The sequence below is a fragment of the Thrips palmi genome, unplaced genomic scaffold (genome assembly GCF_012932325.1).
Source record: "Thrips palmi isolate BJ-2018 unplaced genomic scaffold, TpBJ-2018v1 HiC_scaffold_5, whole genome shotgun sequence".
Taxonomy (NCBI): domain Eukaryota; kingdom Metazoa; phylum Arthropoda; class Insecta; order Thysanoptera; family Thripidae; genus Thrips; species Thrips palmi.
Genome location: NW_023144632.1, coordinates 1,097,665 through 1,114,843, shown reverse-complemented (window position 1 = coordinate 1,114,843; position 17,179 = coordinate 1,097,665). Strand labels below are relative to the sequence as shown.

Here is a 17,179-nt window from a genome sequence, read left to right as displayed (position 1 = left end):
TTGTTTTACGCTGGGCGGACAGGCTTCACCATCTGCCCTACGTGGCGCGGACCACTCACGAAGTCCCCGAGAAGCGTCCGAGTACCCCCGTCCCTTAGAACGGAGAGTATAATCAACTCCCTCGCTCCCTAGCGCAGCGGTTCTCGACTTTGGAGTCGCGAAAAAAATTGTGGTGTCGCGGCGATGTAGCTGGGGTCGCGGCGGTTTCCCGGCTGGCCTACAGGCCGAGCAGTGCCGGGAACATCAATTCGCGGAAACTGGAAAACCCACTGCCTGTTTGTCGCTGCACGGATGTTTGAAGGTCTGCCAGCGCCGTGAGCAAGCGGGAAAACCCTTCTTGGAAGTGTAGGTAGGGGACGGGGATCAACTCTTTTGAGGTAAGGACTCCTCCTCCACGACCACGGCCGGTCGCCACCGATTCGTTATCGCTTGGTTGTAGGAAGTGCGATGGTCGGAGTTTCCTGAGATTTTCCGTATCGTGACAACATCAAGTTCGACAGCTTCTCGACAACGGCCAGTTGCCATCGAGTCGTTATCGTAGGGTTGTCGGGAGCGCGATAGTCGAAATTTTCACATCGCACTGGCATCGGTCTCGATAATTCCTCGACAACGGCCGTTCGTCTTCGACCGACTATCGCAGCGTTGTCGAGAGCGCGTTATCGGCCGGCCGATAGAATGGCGACATCGAGTCACCAAATGTCGACCGAGCGACAGTGCGACGACAGTAGCTCGACAAGCGAAATTACGTTATCGGCTATCGACGTGCCGATACAATTTCGACTGTCGATCGACAAGTCTGTGTTACTAGGGCAGGGCTCTTCCTCGAAGGGCTCCAAGCAACCGACTACCTTGTTCTTCTCTGGTCAATCCTGATGTCAAGGCCACAAACTGTGCTCGGAACATGGTATAGCACAAAGTTCCATCATACTCTGGGACTCGAAATGCTTGAGGATTTTTAGCGGCCAGAAGTTGACCAACCAGCTGGACAAAAGGTTGAAAACCCTCTGGTAGTGTCCCACGAGCACCTTCTTCTTCCTCCTCTTCATCATCTTCATTCTCCTCCTCATCTTCTTCCTCTTCTTCCCGCAGATACGCTCTGGCTCCACGCTGCACGGTGCGTCCACGACCACGCACTGTGCGGCAAAATCGAAAAAAGGTGGCCAAAATTCATTTTTCCAAAGTTTTCTTTTAGCTTTTGGGACCTATGGTGGTCGAAGTACAGAGTCTTGGCTACGTATTACTGTGCAACTTAGCCCCCGACTGAGCGTGGGTTCCGAGATATGATGCTTCAAAATTACCGGTTCCGGCGCGACTCGTCATGGCGCGCCGACAGCGCGAATGCGTTGGCTGTTTCCAAGCGTCTCTTTCTTGTTGTGCAAGTGATATTTCTTTAAACCCCGACCATAAGGCGATAGCTCTAGCCTTCCTCTTTCGAACAGTACCCGTGGATTTATCATTTCGCTGATAGTTTATAAATATAATTGATTTTTCCTAGCCTCATAACCTTGTGAGACGCTTTAACCTATTAGCAGATTTTACATTGAGATACAAAACGATTGACAAACATTAACGTGCCGTGTGACATTGGAAATGAAAGTTTGGACTTTCCTCTTTGCAGTCGCGAATATTTTCCTATCCCGTTTTGTCCCGTTTTTTGGCAGAACGCTTTTGTTTGTACAGCAATTTGACCGGCTCGTCATTATTTTCAGCCTTGTGGACGAGTCGGTACTCATGTAACAATCAAAGCAGGGCCTGTCAAATGGGGTTCCCCTCTTGTTTAAAGAGTCAGTGAATCCGTTCGTCACGATAATTTTTAGAAAACAGGGGTGGAACCACGAAAAAAAGGGGGGGGTAAATTTTGAAAATTGTTCGAATTGCTTGGAATTTTGTATTCAGGGGTTTTGGGGGTCCCTGAATCCGTTTCTGGAATTCATTTTGACATTTCAAGAAAAATTGAACTTAACCCCTTTTGAACGCCTTAATCCGCCCCTGGTGTCTAAGAATTAAGGTCGGAAATGGATTTGGAGACCTCCAAAACTCTTTTATATAAAATTTCATTCAGTTTGAATTTTTTTTAAATTTACCCCCAATTATATTTCTGATTCCGCCCCTGGGGTATCAAAGTTAAGCTAAGAAATGGACGCAGTGCCCTCGAAAACATACGAGGGTGAAAAATCGTCGTCGTACGTTTGACAGGAGCAGTGTAAGGAATTATGTCCACCTTTTTCGAAATCGGCCGCACTGTGCCACGTCCACGCGTAGTCCCTCGAGAACCACGGGGACGGCCGCGACCACGACCTCGAAAGGGCTTCGTCGATTTATCCACGACGTCAAAGCCACGGAAGTCTTCGTCTGTGGGAACCATGGAGACGGTAGCATCCGGCTTTTGAGATGGATTCTCCGCACTCTCAATGATGACAGATTCGCCTCCAGACGCCGACGTTGACGCAATGTTCCACGGGTTTGAACGTTGACACGACATTTTTCTCTTTTTCTTGTCTCTTGTTTTACCCTTATTCCTGAAACTCACCACTCGCTCTCACCTGGGTGCACAGTAACCAAACCAGCTTCTTCCCCTATGGGAGCACAATTCGGCTACAGGCGTTCCTCCCTGGTATCTACTTGACTTCAAGGCGCTCAAAGATCGCAAGATTCTTCCCGTGAGGGAGCACAACGATCCCACCCGGGTAAAATATTTCCTCCGCCTCGCATGCGCGGCGGTTCCAGCTCGCTGGAAGTGAAACCAGCGCGGCGACGTTCAACAGGACTTCATGATGCAAGTTCGGCGACCCCGAAGCGCATCCGTGTGCTGTCCCCGTCGTAATGCCGAGGGGCGGTATGCGGGCAGCGGCCGCCGTGACGAACCGCCGTGAGCATGGAAGGCGGAACTGTGGCCGCGCCGCGCTCCTGAACCGCCAGCCTACGTGAATAGCACCTTCGGCGACCCAGCGCTGGCACCGCGCGCCGCCTCTGTGCGCTTGGCGGCTGCCGGGCGCGGCGCAGGAGCGCGTGCCCGTTCCGCGTCGTGTCCGCCGCGCGGAGGTGGAGCGCCCGTGCCTGCGCGCTTCGGATGAGGAAGCAAGGCGCGGGGACGCACCTGACGTTGCGCGCGTGTTGCTGGGCAGCTGGGCCTCCTGCAGGCCCTGCAAAGGCGCGCACCACTGTCTGCACGGGTCACCGAGGCGGCCCCGCAGCGTCTCGGGTCCTTTCGTCCCGGACGGCCTGCGCCTCGCTCAGTCTCATGTCCCGTCGCCTAGCTCCCTCCCGGGGCCGGCCGCCCAGCGTCCCTGCAGCGCCTTGGCGTCGGTTATTCCCATGTGAAGTTGCGTCGCGACCCGCTGGCTCGCCTGCGTCCCCTATTCAGCTCGAAGGTCGCTACGCGGCTTGCAGCCGCCCGTCGCTCCGCGACTCCGCGAGCACTACGCCCCCATACCCCGGCGCCCTGCGCCACGCTACCCCAGCTCTATGGGTGCCTGGCTGGTTCCGCCCGAAAGGAGATGACCGGAAGGAAGCAATGTGGTTGGTTGTTATGATAATTTTTATTGTAATTTTAATCACTTAAACACTGTAACACACTCACATTTATCACACCGCGCGCGCACCACACATCTAGCAATTCACTGGGCGAGTCATAAGATTAGAACAGAACACAAACATATCCTATAAGTAGCAGCGCTCCCCTGCTTGCTGCGTGGCTGGCTGCAGGGGCGCGCGCTGCACGGCGCCTGCCACCTAGGCAACCACAAGCAATGCAATGTCTTTGGTGTTGCCTACGCGCCGGGCGCTGTGGCGGCACCATCGCCACCAAATACACACCAAGGGCATGGACCACACACAGTTAGCAATTCAGTGATACTCAACTTATTAACATAGATACATATTAATACGAAATTAATTAACATAGATACACATTAATGCCAAATTAATTACCATAGGTACATTGCTTTACAAAAGCCCTACACTCGCACACAGTCCCTAATATAATGTCACATCTGATTCTGGGATATCACTGTGGAAAACGAATTTGTTTCAGTCTCGAGTGAAAACCCATCACTTTCTTCCCCCCCCCCAATGGTCAGCATGCCGTCTGAAAGTACCGATGGTGGATGACCGCTGAACTGTGAGTTCAGAGAGGTAGGGAAGCGGGGGTTCGAGAACAGCCCCGGCCTGGCCTGCGGTCCTGATATGTGGGGAGTGATTCGTGGTGCAGGTGGACGGAACTGCGGCAACGAGCTCTGCCCCGCCGCAGCGTTGGAGTTCATGGCGGTGGACGATCCCCATGTGCGTGGCGCAGGAGGCGATTGACCATGCGAGAACGAGGACAACGGCGCAGCGCCCGCGGACGGTCCCCGTGGTGTTGCAGTGTTGAACCTAGCAGAGTTGAACGAGGGGCGTACCGGGCGGCCCTGCGAGGACGGGGGCCCCGGCGTAGCGGAGTGCCAGGCAGGTCTGGGGCCCGGCACCGGTGACGGCGCATTCTGGAGTGGCGTCGTCGGCGAAGCCTCAGTGTCGCCCAGCAGCGTCGCCATAAGCTGAGACCTCACGGCAGCCGGGTCGGTGGTGGTCTTCTCCTTGGTGGCGCAGGAGCCCCTGACGCGCCCCATGCCCTGGGACGTTTTCTGCTTGTCCCTGGTGTTGTAGAAGGCATTCTTGAGTTCTGATTCCGCCACCGACTCGCCGACCTTCGCGTTCACGTCGTAGCCCCTCATGTGGACCAGCACTTCACATGTTATTTTGAAAAATTGGGGGAAGCAGTCCCGCACGCTGATCTTATTGGCATGGCTTTTGGGTTCACCGTTGGCATCTGAAACAAAGACAACAAACACGGTCAGAAGGGTTGGTAATTGGCAAAAATTGGTCTCATCCATTGGAGGTCCAGAAAAGCGGGGTCAACTCACCTATGATCACGTTGACACCTTCAGCGATGTCGTTGGGCGTGAATATTGTCCCAGAGTAATTCATCTGGCGCTGCACCTGCAGGTCGAAGACCCAATTCACCAGGCGCACGGCAGCCTCCCTCACGGTTTTGCCGGTTTTGAAGGCAGCCTCCTCCCGGTACGCGGCCTCCACCTCGGGCCGCTCCAACAGCTTTTCCAGCAACATGGCCTGCCGCATCGTCTTGGCCGCGGGTGCGAATCCCAAAAGTGAGGCCAACCTGCTGGGCACTCTTGTTGTGGTGGAGAGAAGGGACCCGCCGCTACTCTGGACTCCATCTGAAATCAGCTTGACCAGGGCGTTGTGCGAGTTGACGAACTGGGTCTCCATGTTGCTAACACCCAGCACCAGGGCACCAAGTGTGGCCGCAACCCACGCGTTGACGTCTGCAACAGAGCAAGGGGAACACATGAATTTACAATTTTTAAGTGAAATAAAAGGGAATCGCGTGCAATCAACTGACCTGCCTGTGACGCGTGCCCCTTGAGCTCCGCCAAGCCGTTCATTTTCTTGTGAATCAGCTTGACCGCCGTCGCCTCCTTCATGTTGGCGGTCATGGCCGCAGGTGCCTGCCTGTGGCACTCCGGGCACCTCATAGTGCCCCCCCATGACGGCTCGTCCTCGCCACGTGGGCTCTCCCTGGGCGCGTGCGCGGGTGGCGGCGGCGGCCCCCCCGGCCCCTCAACCGGAGTAGCCGCCTGCATCGTGGTTATGGTGTTCCCGCGTCCAGTCGCAACCACGGCCCCCGACTGCGCCACCGTGGACCCACCACAAACGAAGTTGACGTTGACCGGCCCCATGCCGTTATTTCCCTGTAGACAGCTTGAGCCCGCCGCCCCGCTGCCATCATCCTCGTCATCTTCCTCGTCCTCGTCCTCGTCGTCGCTGCCAGAAGAGCTGCTGCTAGTACTATCGGCGTCCGAACTGACATGTGTGTTGTCGGAGGTTCCGGCTTTCAGCTCACCTTCGGCCGTCGAGTAATTTACTGGAAACAAACAAAAAACAGTTGCAGGCAATACGGCACCGGCGCTCTCTGTAAAGGTGCGAGAGAGACAGATCGACACCGAGCCTGTCGGGGACCGCCGAGGAGCTTTGGCCGAGTGGCCGAAGGTCCTCGGCAGGCAACCCGTCGCACCGGCGGACGCACTCACCAAAGGGGCCCGAGTGAAGCACCACCGTCCACTCAGTCCACGTGACTTCCTTGTCTTCCGTCTGTTCGCCGACGTCCAAATTTAGGCAGAAATGCCGGTACAATCCGATCTCTTGTATGCTCCCCACTTCGACGCTGGGCGAAATGGGTACCTTCGCGACGACCTCCGCGCCGCAACTCAGTCCCTCTTGTGGTAAAATGGTGATGTACCGCTCCGGCAGGACAAACTTGAGGTCGTCACCATGCTCTTGCTTGCAGGTCACAAGCCAACAAGTCCGACTGCAAAGAAACAGAGAAAAATGTCATTGAGGAAACGCGATACACGCGCGGACACTAACAATGCGCGTGGCAGAAGTGGGGGGGGGTACCTAATGTTGCACTGGCTGATGACCGTGCAGAAGTTCTATGGCCACGGTTCCCTTGCGGTGGGGGAAGGCTGCGAGCTTGCACACCACCTCGTGCAGCTCTACGATTCGTAAGGCCTGAGACAGTTGGTATTCGTGGCAGAGCCGGTATATACCCAACTTTGTCGACTCCATGGGGTTCTTGAAAAGATTTTTGGGTGGCCCATAGAAGCGGCACGCCAGTCGGACTGTGCCATCGTGCAAAAGGAGAATGGCCCGGACTCGAGCCACTTCGCCACTCTCCAGCTTGACATGGCAATCTCCTGCAGTCATCGCCACCTCGTGAACGTCCCACTTGACGGACATCACCTCGGCCTCCGCGTCGATGGACGTAACGCGCTTCTTGCACACCTTCCCTATGACGACGCCGGGCTCAGGCTCTTTCCACGCGTACCGCCCCGTGACCTCAGTGTTGCGCCTCTCTAGAAGGCGCTTCCACACTTGGCGCACCGGGTGCTTCGGCCCTCGCACGCACGCCCCTATAGGCCCCATGTTGTTCTCGAACGGCCATGCAGCGAACGAGTCAAGAGGTCCCAACCTAATCACTTCGTCGACCAGGTGGACGAGGCAGTGAGTGACGTAAACAACAAAGTCGCGTCCAAACGTCTCCGCACCCCTAGTCACGAAATAACGTATAAACTTCCTGGCTTTGTCTAGCATAGCTTTGTCTTTGCTGTAGACAGGGCTGCAGAGAATGCGACACGCGCAGTGCAGTCTCATCGCCATGCGCAGGGGCTTTTTTCCTACCCCGCTATCGGGCAGAAAAACGGGGACCACGTACAGCAAGAAAGTGCGGCACTGGGTGGCCTTCCAACCGCTGTAGTCCGAGAAGCATGAGACTGTCCTCTGAAACTCCGACGGCCAATGACGCTCCATTGCGCGTAGCGCACTGTCGAGCCTCGCCACGTCACTCGCAGCCATACCCCCGTCTTTGGCACGATTTCTCCTCTCCGCCACCCACACCTTCGTCTTCACCAGTTGGGTCTTCCCATTCACCTTCCTCTTAACTTCCTTCACCATCTGAGTGTACTTCACCACCCCCGTGTCCAGCCGCTCTGCCATTCGTTTTACAACTCCGAGAAAAACCACATGCATCGCATCAAGGGAAAAATCGTTTATGAGATTCAGAGGCAGCTCCTCCAAAATTGACGTCTTGATCTTTTTTGTTTTGGGGTCTGTGTGATGCCCCGGGTTCTCTTTAGAGCGGAACGAGGCGTCCGTCCGCAGTGGCGCGCTGTTTGCCGCACCCTCGTATAAGATGCGGCCGGCGAACGAAACTGCTACTCCCGTGCACTTTGGGCAACCCTCTTTGCCACTATGTGACAATGTTTGCTTCACGAATGCCATGGCGGGCGAGTCGCAGATGATCGTTCGGACCACGACGACGTAGCGCACTCCATCCACTTCCAAGCCGTCGGCTAATAGCACTTTAAGCTCGTCCACCGTGTCTCGCAGGTACTCATTGCCACTGGCAGGCTTGGAGCGTCCCCCATACAGGCCCGCCAAGACGGGCCGATTTCCGATTTCATGTACCACAACTTGGATTGGCCAGAGAGTAACGTGCGTGGTCATCCCGTATGGGTTAAGGCCATCAATATTAAAGACGAGAGACAGCTTCTCCGGCAAGGACATTCCCTCTCGAAGCGCTGCCCTCACGACGGCTGACACGACTTTACTCAGACCAAAATGAACGTACTCCCCGGGAGGCATCTGCTTGACAGGCGCAACCCCCTCATTTGAGGTGCCGTACAGAGCCGCGCACGACTTGGGGAGGCCGCTGTTCGGCACGTACCGCCGTAAACCTGCGAGCAGTTTATTGGTACTCGTGGAGGTCATGTTTTCATCCAGGGTAAAGTCACGAATGAACTCGCGAAGGGTAAGTGGCCATTTCTCCAAGTTTGCCTTTGGCACTGCACGGATATTCGAGTAGCGGCCCTTGTCGTCCGGCAGAGGGGGAGGGCTGTCCGGTCGTGGCGGGGTGCACGGTGCACATGGCGCCGGGCCTGGTGAAGGTGGTGGGCCGGGAGGGTCCGTCCCCGTCGGAGTCGGCTCCGTTGGCGGAACGCCCCAAAAAACCTGCCCGCCCCAAGGGCCGTCCGGTTCAATGTCTTCCCACTCGAACTCTTCCACGGCTTGCGGACGCCGATCAGGAAGACGCCGATTGATGTCCAAGAACAACAGCTGCGCTCGACGCGCACCCTGCCGCCTGCACGGTGGCAACGACCCCGTGGACCGACGCATGTTGCATCCGGTCAGAACGTTTCCTGCCAACACGTGAGAAGCGACGCCGCGTCATGTTTGTGACGTTAGTCGCATGCAGGGCGGGGCGGGCGGGCCGAGCACAGTGGGCCAGAAGACCGGTGGAGTCAGTCAAAAATCTAGACGCGTTTTCAGCTCCAGAGTCGCTAAATGTGACTCGAACCGAACGTGTGACCCCACCAAAAGATTCCTCAGTCGCAGAGCAATCCATTGGTGGGGTCACACGTTCGGTTCGAGTCCAATTCAGCGACTCTGGAGCTCAAAACGCGTCTAGAGTTTTGGCCGCCTCCACCGGTCTTCTGGCCCACTGTGCCGGGGCGGGCCGGGCCGGGGCGGGCTGGGCCAGGCGGGCCGAGCACAGTGGGGCAGAAGATTGGTGAAGTCGGTCAAAAATCTACACGCGTTTTCAGCTCCAGACTCGCTAGCCAGGACTCGAACAGAGCGTGTGACCCCTCCAATGGATTCCTCGTTCAAAGAGCAATCCATTGGTGGGGTCACACGTTCGGTTCGAGTCCCATTCAGCGACTCTGGAGCTCAAAACGCGTCTAGAGTTTTGGCCGCCTCCACCGGTCTTCTGGCCCACTGTGCCGGGGCGGGCCGGGCCGGGGCGGGCTGGGCCAGGCGGGCCGAGCACAGTGGGACAGAAGATTGGTGGAGTCGGTCAAAAATCTAGACGTATTTTCAGCTCCAGACTCGCTAGCCAGGACTCGAACAGAGCGTGTGACCCCACCAATGGATTCCTCGTTCAAACAGCAATCCATTGGTGGGGTCACACGTTCGGTTCGAGTCCCATTCAGCGACTCTGGAGCTCAAAACGCGTCTAGAGTTTTGGCCGCCTCCACCGGTCTTCTGGCCCACTGTGCCGGGGCGGGCCGGGCCGGGGGGGGCTGGGCCAGGCGGGCCGAGCACAGTGGGACAGAAGATTGGTGGAGTCGGTCAAAAATCTAGACGTTTTTTTCAGCTCCAGACTCGCTAGCCAGGACTCGAACAGAGCGTGTGACCCCACCAATGGATTCCTCGTTCAAAAGCAATCCATTGGTGGGGTCACACGTTCGGTTCGAGTCCCATTCAGCGACTCTGGAGCTCAAAACGCGTCTAGAGTTTTGGCCGCCTCCACCGGTCTTCTGGCCCACTGTGCCGGGGCGGGCCGGGCCGGGGCGGGCTGGGCCAGGCGGGCCGAGCACAGTGGGACAGAAGATTGGTGGAGTCGGTCAAAAATCTAGACGTATTTTCAGCTCCAGACTCGCTAGCCAGGACTCGAACAGAGCGTGTGACCCCACCAATGGATTCCTCGTTCAAAGAGCAATCCATTGGTGGGGTCGCACGTTCGGTTCGAGTCCCATTCAGCGCGACTCTGGAGCTCAAAACGCGTCTAGAGTTTTGGCCGCCTCTACCGGTCTTCTGGCCCACAGTGCCGGGGCGGGCCGGGGCGGCGTGGGGCGGGGCGTGGCGGGGCGCGCTGTCGCGGCTGATCCGAACCGCTAGAGGCTGCAGAGGCCTAACAGCGTTGATGATGATGGCTTTCGGCGTGACAGCGCGCCCCGCCACGCCCCGCCCCACGCCGACCCGGCCCGCCCCGGCACAGTGGGCCAGAAGACCGGTGGAGGCGGCCAAAACTCTAGACGCGTTTTGAGCTCCAGAGTCGCTAAATGGGACTCGAACCGAACGTGTGACCCCCGCCCCGGCCCGCCCCGGCACAGTGGGCTGGAAGACCGGTGGAGGCGGCCAAAAATCTGGACGCGTTTTGTGCTCCAGAGTCGCAAAAAAAATGGGACTTGAACCCAACGCGTGCCGCGCTCTGGAAGCTCCACAGTCACTATATGAGGACTGCGCCCTTCGCGATGAGACAGCCGAGCGGCCGGCGCTCCGTTTCCATGGCACCCTTTACCAGATATTGATGGGATTTCGTGAGATTTCATCAGCTTTCGAAGGGATGTCACGAGAGTTCTAAGTACCAATCTAGCGCAAGATTTCGACCAATCAAGTGTACACAGGATTTTGCGCGTGGTTGCCCCCTCGTTCCATCGAGCGTTCTCAAGTCTCTTAAAAAGATGGGCCAGCAGGGCACAGGAACCGAGAATAATGAGAACTCCACCCCAAGGTGGACCGAGATCTGGGATTGGCTCACGGATCCGGTTCAAACTTTGTGGATTCAATAGGTACCACTATGACCTATCAACCCCAAAAGGAAAGTTGGCTAGCTCAAATAGAACCTGAGATATTTGCATTTTTCTAAATTTGACTAATTTAGCGTAAAAATGTCGCTTTCTGATTTTTTTTAATGGTAAAAGTTGTTCGCTTAGTTCTGGCTTGTGTTTCTTCTTTCTAGCCATAAAAATAGAAGAAAAATGGTGGTAGGCCAAGTTTTGTACGTTGCTTGGTTTGGCCTACTCGAGCAATTTTGTCGAATTTATCGAAACTCTTATACTCAAAACACTCCACCTTGGATGACCCTAGTACGTCTCATTTCACTTCTTTTACGCTAATAAACAATTGCTATATAGTCCCTAGCACCAACAACTCCTTATAAGCCAGAAAAATCAAAAACACAATTTTTCATCTTTCTACTTTAACCTATTTTGGGCGCTTTTGTCAAGATTAGGGCTTCTACATGATCTTGGGTGACAGGAAAGATCCTCCCTGCCCTCAATTTCGATAGTATCAACACAAACAGAGAGACCCAAACTCAAGGTGCACTAAAAATTTATAATGAAATTGTTTTGAGCAAGTTTTACAAGTTTACGAGGGGTGTGAGGAATTTAAATCGGAGGAAAATGTAATGCTTCAGCCAAAAGTGGATTTGTGGTTCATTAGTTTGCTTTCTCTAGTGGGATTGGTGCTCTTGTAACCATGAGAATGTTCCTCCTTGATAATCAGTGTTAAAACTCTCATTAGGTATGGGGTTGTTGGACTTACGATTTCAACACATTAACAAAGTAATGATCCATTTGCTTCGGTTGTTTGCAACGTGTAAGCTGAACCCCATAGTCTTAAGTCATCCAGTTGGTCCCAAAAATTTAAAAGCCAAATGGAACCAGGTTCAGTTATTGAGACTAAGCGGTTGAACTTGCACGTTGCAAACAACCAAAATAAATGGATCATTACTTTGTTAATGCGTTGAAATCGTAAGTCCAACAACACCATACCAAAACAGGGTTTTAACAGTGATTATCAAGGAGAAACATTCTCAGGGTTAAAAGGGCACCAAACCTACTAGAGAAAGCTAACTAATGAACAACAAATCCACTTTTGGCTGAAGCATTACATTTTCCTCCGATTTAAATTCCTCACACCCCTCGTAAACTTGCAAAACTTGCTCGAAACAATTTCCTTATAAATTTGTAGTGCACCTTGAGTTTGGGTCTCTTTGTTTGTGTTGGTACTATCTAAATTGAGGGCAGGGAGGATCTTTCCTGTCAGCCAAGATCATGTAGAAACCCTAATCTTGACAAAAGCGCCCAAAATAGGTTAAAGTAGAAAGTTGAAAAATTGTGTTTTTGATTTTTCTGGCTAATATGGAATTGTTGGTGCAAGGGACTATATAGCAATTGTTTATTAGCATAAAAGAAGTGAAATAAGACGTACCAGGGTTAAATCCAAGGTGGAGTGTTTTGGGTATGAAAGTTTCGATAAATTCGACAAAATTGCTCGAGTAGGCCAAACCAAGCAACGTACAAAACTTGGCCTACCACCATTTTCTTATATTTTTATGACTAGAAAGAAGAAACACAAGCCAGAACTAAGCGAACAACTTTTACCATTAAAAAAAATCTGAAAGCGACATTTTTACGCTAAATTTGTCAAATTTAGAAAAATGCAAATATCTCAGGTTCTATTTGAGCTAGCCAACTTTCCTTTTAGGGTTGATAGGTCATAGTGGTACCTATTGAATCCACAAAGTTTGAACCGGATCCGTGAGCCAATCCCAGATCTCGGTCCACCTTGGGGTGGAGTTACTCTACTACACACAGTGGGCCAGAAGACCGGTGGAGGCGGCCAAAACTCTAGGCGCGTTTTGAGCTCCAGCGTCGCCAAATGGGACTCGAACTGAACGTGTGACCCTCACCACTGGATTGCTCTCCGAACGAGAAATCCATTGGTGGGGTCACACGGTCGGTTCGAGTCCCACTTAGCGACTCTGGAGCTCAAAACGCGTCAAGAGTTTTGGCCGCCTCCACCGATCTTCCAGCCTACTGTGCTACACCAACATAGAGCTTACAAGCCGGCAGGCAACAAGTGTGCACGTTGCGTCGTACTTACTATTGGGGTCCCCGGCGGCGGCCAAGTCTGCCCTCGGGTCCTGTTTGGTCGGCTTTCGGCCGCTTGGCGCGTTTCTTCTTCAATAGCGAGGAGTCAGTGCCCTTCCGTTTCACCATCGTCCCAGACTCTGCGGCGTTAGGAGTACACCGGGGAGACTTGATGCAGCTTTCCCCTGTGGAAAGATGAACAATGAACAGCACACTTTTGAAAGCTTCCCAAGAAAAGTACTTCGCAGTACGAAGTAGTCTCCAGCTTCGGATGACGAAGACCCTTGCTAACAGTTTTCTTCGCATTGCAAAGACATAGTTCGAAAATTGCAAAGAAAACAGTTTGTAAGAGATTTTGCAATACAATGCCGCAGAATACTTCGCAAGGTTTGTTGAGTGTAGCAGAGCGAAGCTCTCCAACAAAAAAGTAAGTGGCATGCAACATCTAACGTGGAATCAGAGTAATGAGAATGTGCGTGGCATCACGCACCAAAGTGAACCCCAAAATTCTGTTCAACGTACCTTGTGCGGATGTGGTCGTCGAGTTTGTCCTCTTCACCGTCACTCGTACTGTTATGTCGATGTCACTGTACGCGCTGCAGTAGCACTGGGGCACGGCTGGGCAAGGGGCACCGGGCGCGGGGCGCGTGCTTATACCGGTGTGACTGTTCGTCGAGGTTGCCTGCACTTGGCCAGGGCTGCGGCTGGGGCTGCACTGACGACGCTGCCGCCGCCTGGACCCGAGCCCCAGCGGAGACCCGACGACGAGGAGACTTGCGGTAGGGGTTGGCTTTCCCCCCACCCCACCCTCCCCCAACGCGCCCGGGGCCTCGACAACCCCACGCCTAGCCGCGCGCCGAGTGAGCCTAGAGCTGGGCCCAGAAGGCGAGGGGCGAGGAGGGGCGGGGTAGGGGGCTCCTCGTGGTCCTCGTGGTCCCGATTCGGGTGCCTTCGGGGCGCATTCGGCGCGAGCTTCGGTTTCCTCCGCAGCACGGGGACAGCGGTCCGAGTGCCGTCTCACTCCTGGGACTTTCCGTTTAGGTGCGAGAGAGAGAGACGTACATGCAGGCACCGGCCCCTCGGCGCGGCCCGCAGACTCACCACTCGCTCCTCCAAAGCTAAATTATTGGAAATATGTTCAATTAAAATATTGCATGACAACGGGGTTCAAACTGCACTTAGTTCGGAATCGCATTGAATTTTAATGACAGAATGGGCACTTCGCTATGGAACATTTGTGCACAATCGTTCGAAAGGTATGCCGCTAGGGGCGCCTCGGGGCGCCACTGGGAATGACGCCACCAGCATACCAGAGACCGTCATACCAGAAAATAGTAAAATAAATTGTAGTACGCTGTTCTTTTCTGTACTGGTTTCCGAGCCGCAGCGACTGTTGTTTTCATAGATCGTCGCGGACGCGATAGGATGCCAAATAACTAGAAAAGAACGCTGAACAAATAATAGCACTTGCACATTTTGCCAAAAGCGGTTCCTTCTGCCAAAAAGGTACGGAAAATTATGTTATTTTTTTTGCCAGGCAGTGGCGGATCCAGAGGCGGCCAAAACCCCATTGCCCCCCCCCCCCCTCTGTATCTGCGCCTGTTGCCAGGATTCTCCGAAGGCTCTTACAGTATTTTCCGTAGGGCCGCAGTCTTCTCCGTACGACCTGGAAGACTGTATAGTCCTACGGAAATCACTGTGCGGTCCTACGGAAAATACTGTAAGCGCCAACGGAGAATATTGACAAGGGGGCTACGGAGAATTACCACAAGCTGTTTACAGAATTTTCCGTAGCTTTTTGCCGCAGTGTAGAGTTTTCTGGCCCACTGTGTAGGCCCGGCTGGTCCTGGACATTTAGCTCACACACACACACGCACTCACTCACTCACTCACTCGTCGGTACTGTACGAGAGCACTCACGTCATTTTCATGGGGCTCTCAGCCTCGGTACTGATGTGTCCTGAGGTCGGACTCGAACTGCGCGTAGCGTTGAAACTCAACTAACGATAGCGCGCCGCAGGCCACACGCACTCTCTCTCTCTCTCACACTTGCTCCGACCATTACGCGACGTCGTCTCTCTCCCGCCCCCCTCCTCCTACGTCGCGAGGCGCGTCGGCCGGCGCCGCTAAACCAACCAGGGGCAGGCGCGACGCCCCTCACCTCACCTGCCCGAACTGGTGCAGCCCGGGGGCCCACCGTGTTTTGTCGGACGTTGACTCGGAGCCAGCAACCGTTCTGTCTCTCTCGCACCCATGCGGGACGCCCCGTGAGTGCCAGAGAGACAGAGCAATCTTTAGCTCCGTCCACGCCGAAGCTAGTGTCATTGGCAGCATCGCACCATGGGACGAACACGCAGGTATACGCTGAGCCACGGGGCTGCATGGAGTGGGAGGGAGATGGGGCGCTGGAGGTGTGCAGAGAGAGAGAGACAGGTACAGCATCTCGACGCCCGCACTGCAGGAAGAAATGCTGCCGAAAGTCCGCACACTGGCCACGGCGGGAAAACGCGACGGCCACAGCCGTGACTTCGCGGGGTCGGAGGGGGCTTTCCCAGAACAATCAGAGTCCCTGTAGCGACTCTGGAGCTCAAAACGCGTCTCGAAATTTTGCCGCCTTCCTAGCAGTTTCCCAGGAAGCTGCCCAGGTCGCGAAGGATGGGAGGACGACAGCGGACGACGCTGTGGTGGCGGCGCACACGCGGCCGCCCCACCCCGCCCCACCCCGCCCCGCCCCGCCACAGCCGGGCCGGCCCCGCCACAGCCAAGCCGACGGCTTTGGGAATTTTTCGCACTCCTAGGCTGGCCGGCTGCGGCCGGCTTCGGCCGGCTCCAAGCGCGCCCTCCCCACTGGTAAAACTAAAGCGTAGTATTACCCTCTGTTTTCAATCGTAATCAGGTTCCGTTTGAGATCAAGCATAACCGGCTCATCCACCAAGATTCCCCCTATCTAAATGCATAGGGGAATTGTCAGAGTATGCTTCATTTCAAGCGTAACGTTTTAAAGCGTAACTTTATGCTTGACTCAAGCATAGTTACGCTTCAGTTTTACCAGATGGCCCAGCCTTTAGCGGGCCCTGAAAGCCGGCTGACCCGGAGTCGGCAAGGACCGCGCAGGCCGGGCTACGTAGTGTCATTGGCAACATCGCACGCTACGGGGCTGCATGGAGTGGAAGGGAGATGGGACGCTGGAGGGGTGCAGAGAGAGAGAGACAGGTACAGCATCTTGACGCCCGCACTGCAGGAAGAAATGCTGCCGGAAGGGCCACTGCGGGAAAACGCGACGGCGCGCTCAAGTCAGGCCAGGCCGGCCAGGCCACTGCCGTGGCTCCGTGACTCCGCGGGGGCGGGCCGACGGAACGGGGGGGGGGGGGGGGGGACATCCCAGGGTAATCAGCAAGTGCCCTAGCGCGCCAGCAGGCTGTCTCCGTCGCAACCACGCGGCCCCGCGGCCCGCCTCTCGAGTGCGAGAGAGACAGAGACTTACGGGATGCAATGAGTGTCGGCCGGCCCGGGGATCCGATCCAGCATCGCGAGCGTGGACTGGTGCGGGGCGGGGCGGGGCAGCGTCGCCAACCGCACGGCAAGGGTAAGGGGCACTTGTCGGTCTGGTCGCGCCAGCCCGCCAGCAGGCTGTCTCCGTCTCACCCACGGGGTCCCGCGGAACGAATTGTTCTGAAATCCTGCCGCCAGCCGTCCGAAAGAGCCCCCGTCACCTCGGGCTGTCCCCAGAAGCGTCCAAATGCCTTCGGACGATTTCGTGGTTCCGCGAAGAGGCCGCTGTTCGGACGGGCCAGACCAATATTTGCCCGGGACTCGCTGGAAAGTCTGGGTCGGTCCGCCGGGAGTCCGGGGCAATGGAATTACCCAGAATACGTCCGAGGGTCTCCCCTCCGCACTGTTTTAGGAACTCTGGACCGTTTCCCCCTCGCTTCGTGACTTACATTAGACAAATTTTCCTGTAGCGCAACTAGAGTTGAGGTGTGTCGAGGTGTGTTCGATCTCAAATTGCTGCCGAAAGTCCGCACACTGGCCACGGCGGGAAAACGCGACGGCCACAGCCGTGACTTCGCGGGGTCGGAGGGGGCTTTCCCAGAACAATCAGAGTCCCTGTAGCGACTCTGGAGCTCAAAACGCGTCTCGAAATTTTGCCGCCTTCCTAGCAGTTTCCCAGGGAAACTGCCCAG

At 55.3% G+C, this 17,179-nt stretch overlaps 1 protein-coding gene across 1 annotated transcript; it reads right to left on the bottom strand.

Moving 5' to 3' along the window:
- Window positions 1-804: 804 nt before the first annotated feature.
- Window positions 805-14,520, bottom strand: LOC117650715. The gene is made up of 7 exons (XM_034394297.1): window positions 13,518-14,520; window positions 13,009-13,180; window positions 6,087-6,364; window positions 5,399-5,920; window positions 4,899-5,321; window positions 4,055-4,804; window positions 805-1,133 (listed from the first exon to the last, which is right to left on the bottom strand). Exons 2-7 carry the CDS (start codon window positions 13,122-13,124, stop codon window positions 805-807), a joined length of 2,418 nt encoding a protein of 805 aa, XP_034250188.1. The 5' UTR covers window positions 13,125-13,180; window positions 13,518-14,520.
- Between the last annotated feature and the right edge of the window lie 2,659 nt (window positions 14,521-17,179).

Bases quoted from the DNA above. Each gene is read 5' to 3' on its own strand.
- LOC117650715 (XM_034394297.1), bottom strand. From the start codon at position 13,124: ATGGTGAAACGGAAGGGCACTGACTCCTCGCTATTGAAGAAGAAACGC. The intron at 6,365-13,008 runs GTAAGTACGACG...GTTTCTTTGCAG, and splicing joins CGCCGCCGGGGACCCCAATA to TCGGACTTGTTGGCTTGTGA. The intron at 5,322-5,398 runs GTCAGTTGATTG...GCTCTGTTGCAG, and splicing joins GGGGCACGCGTCACAGGCAG to ACGTCAACGCGTGGGTTGCG.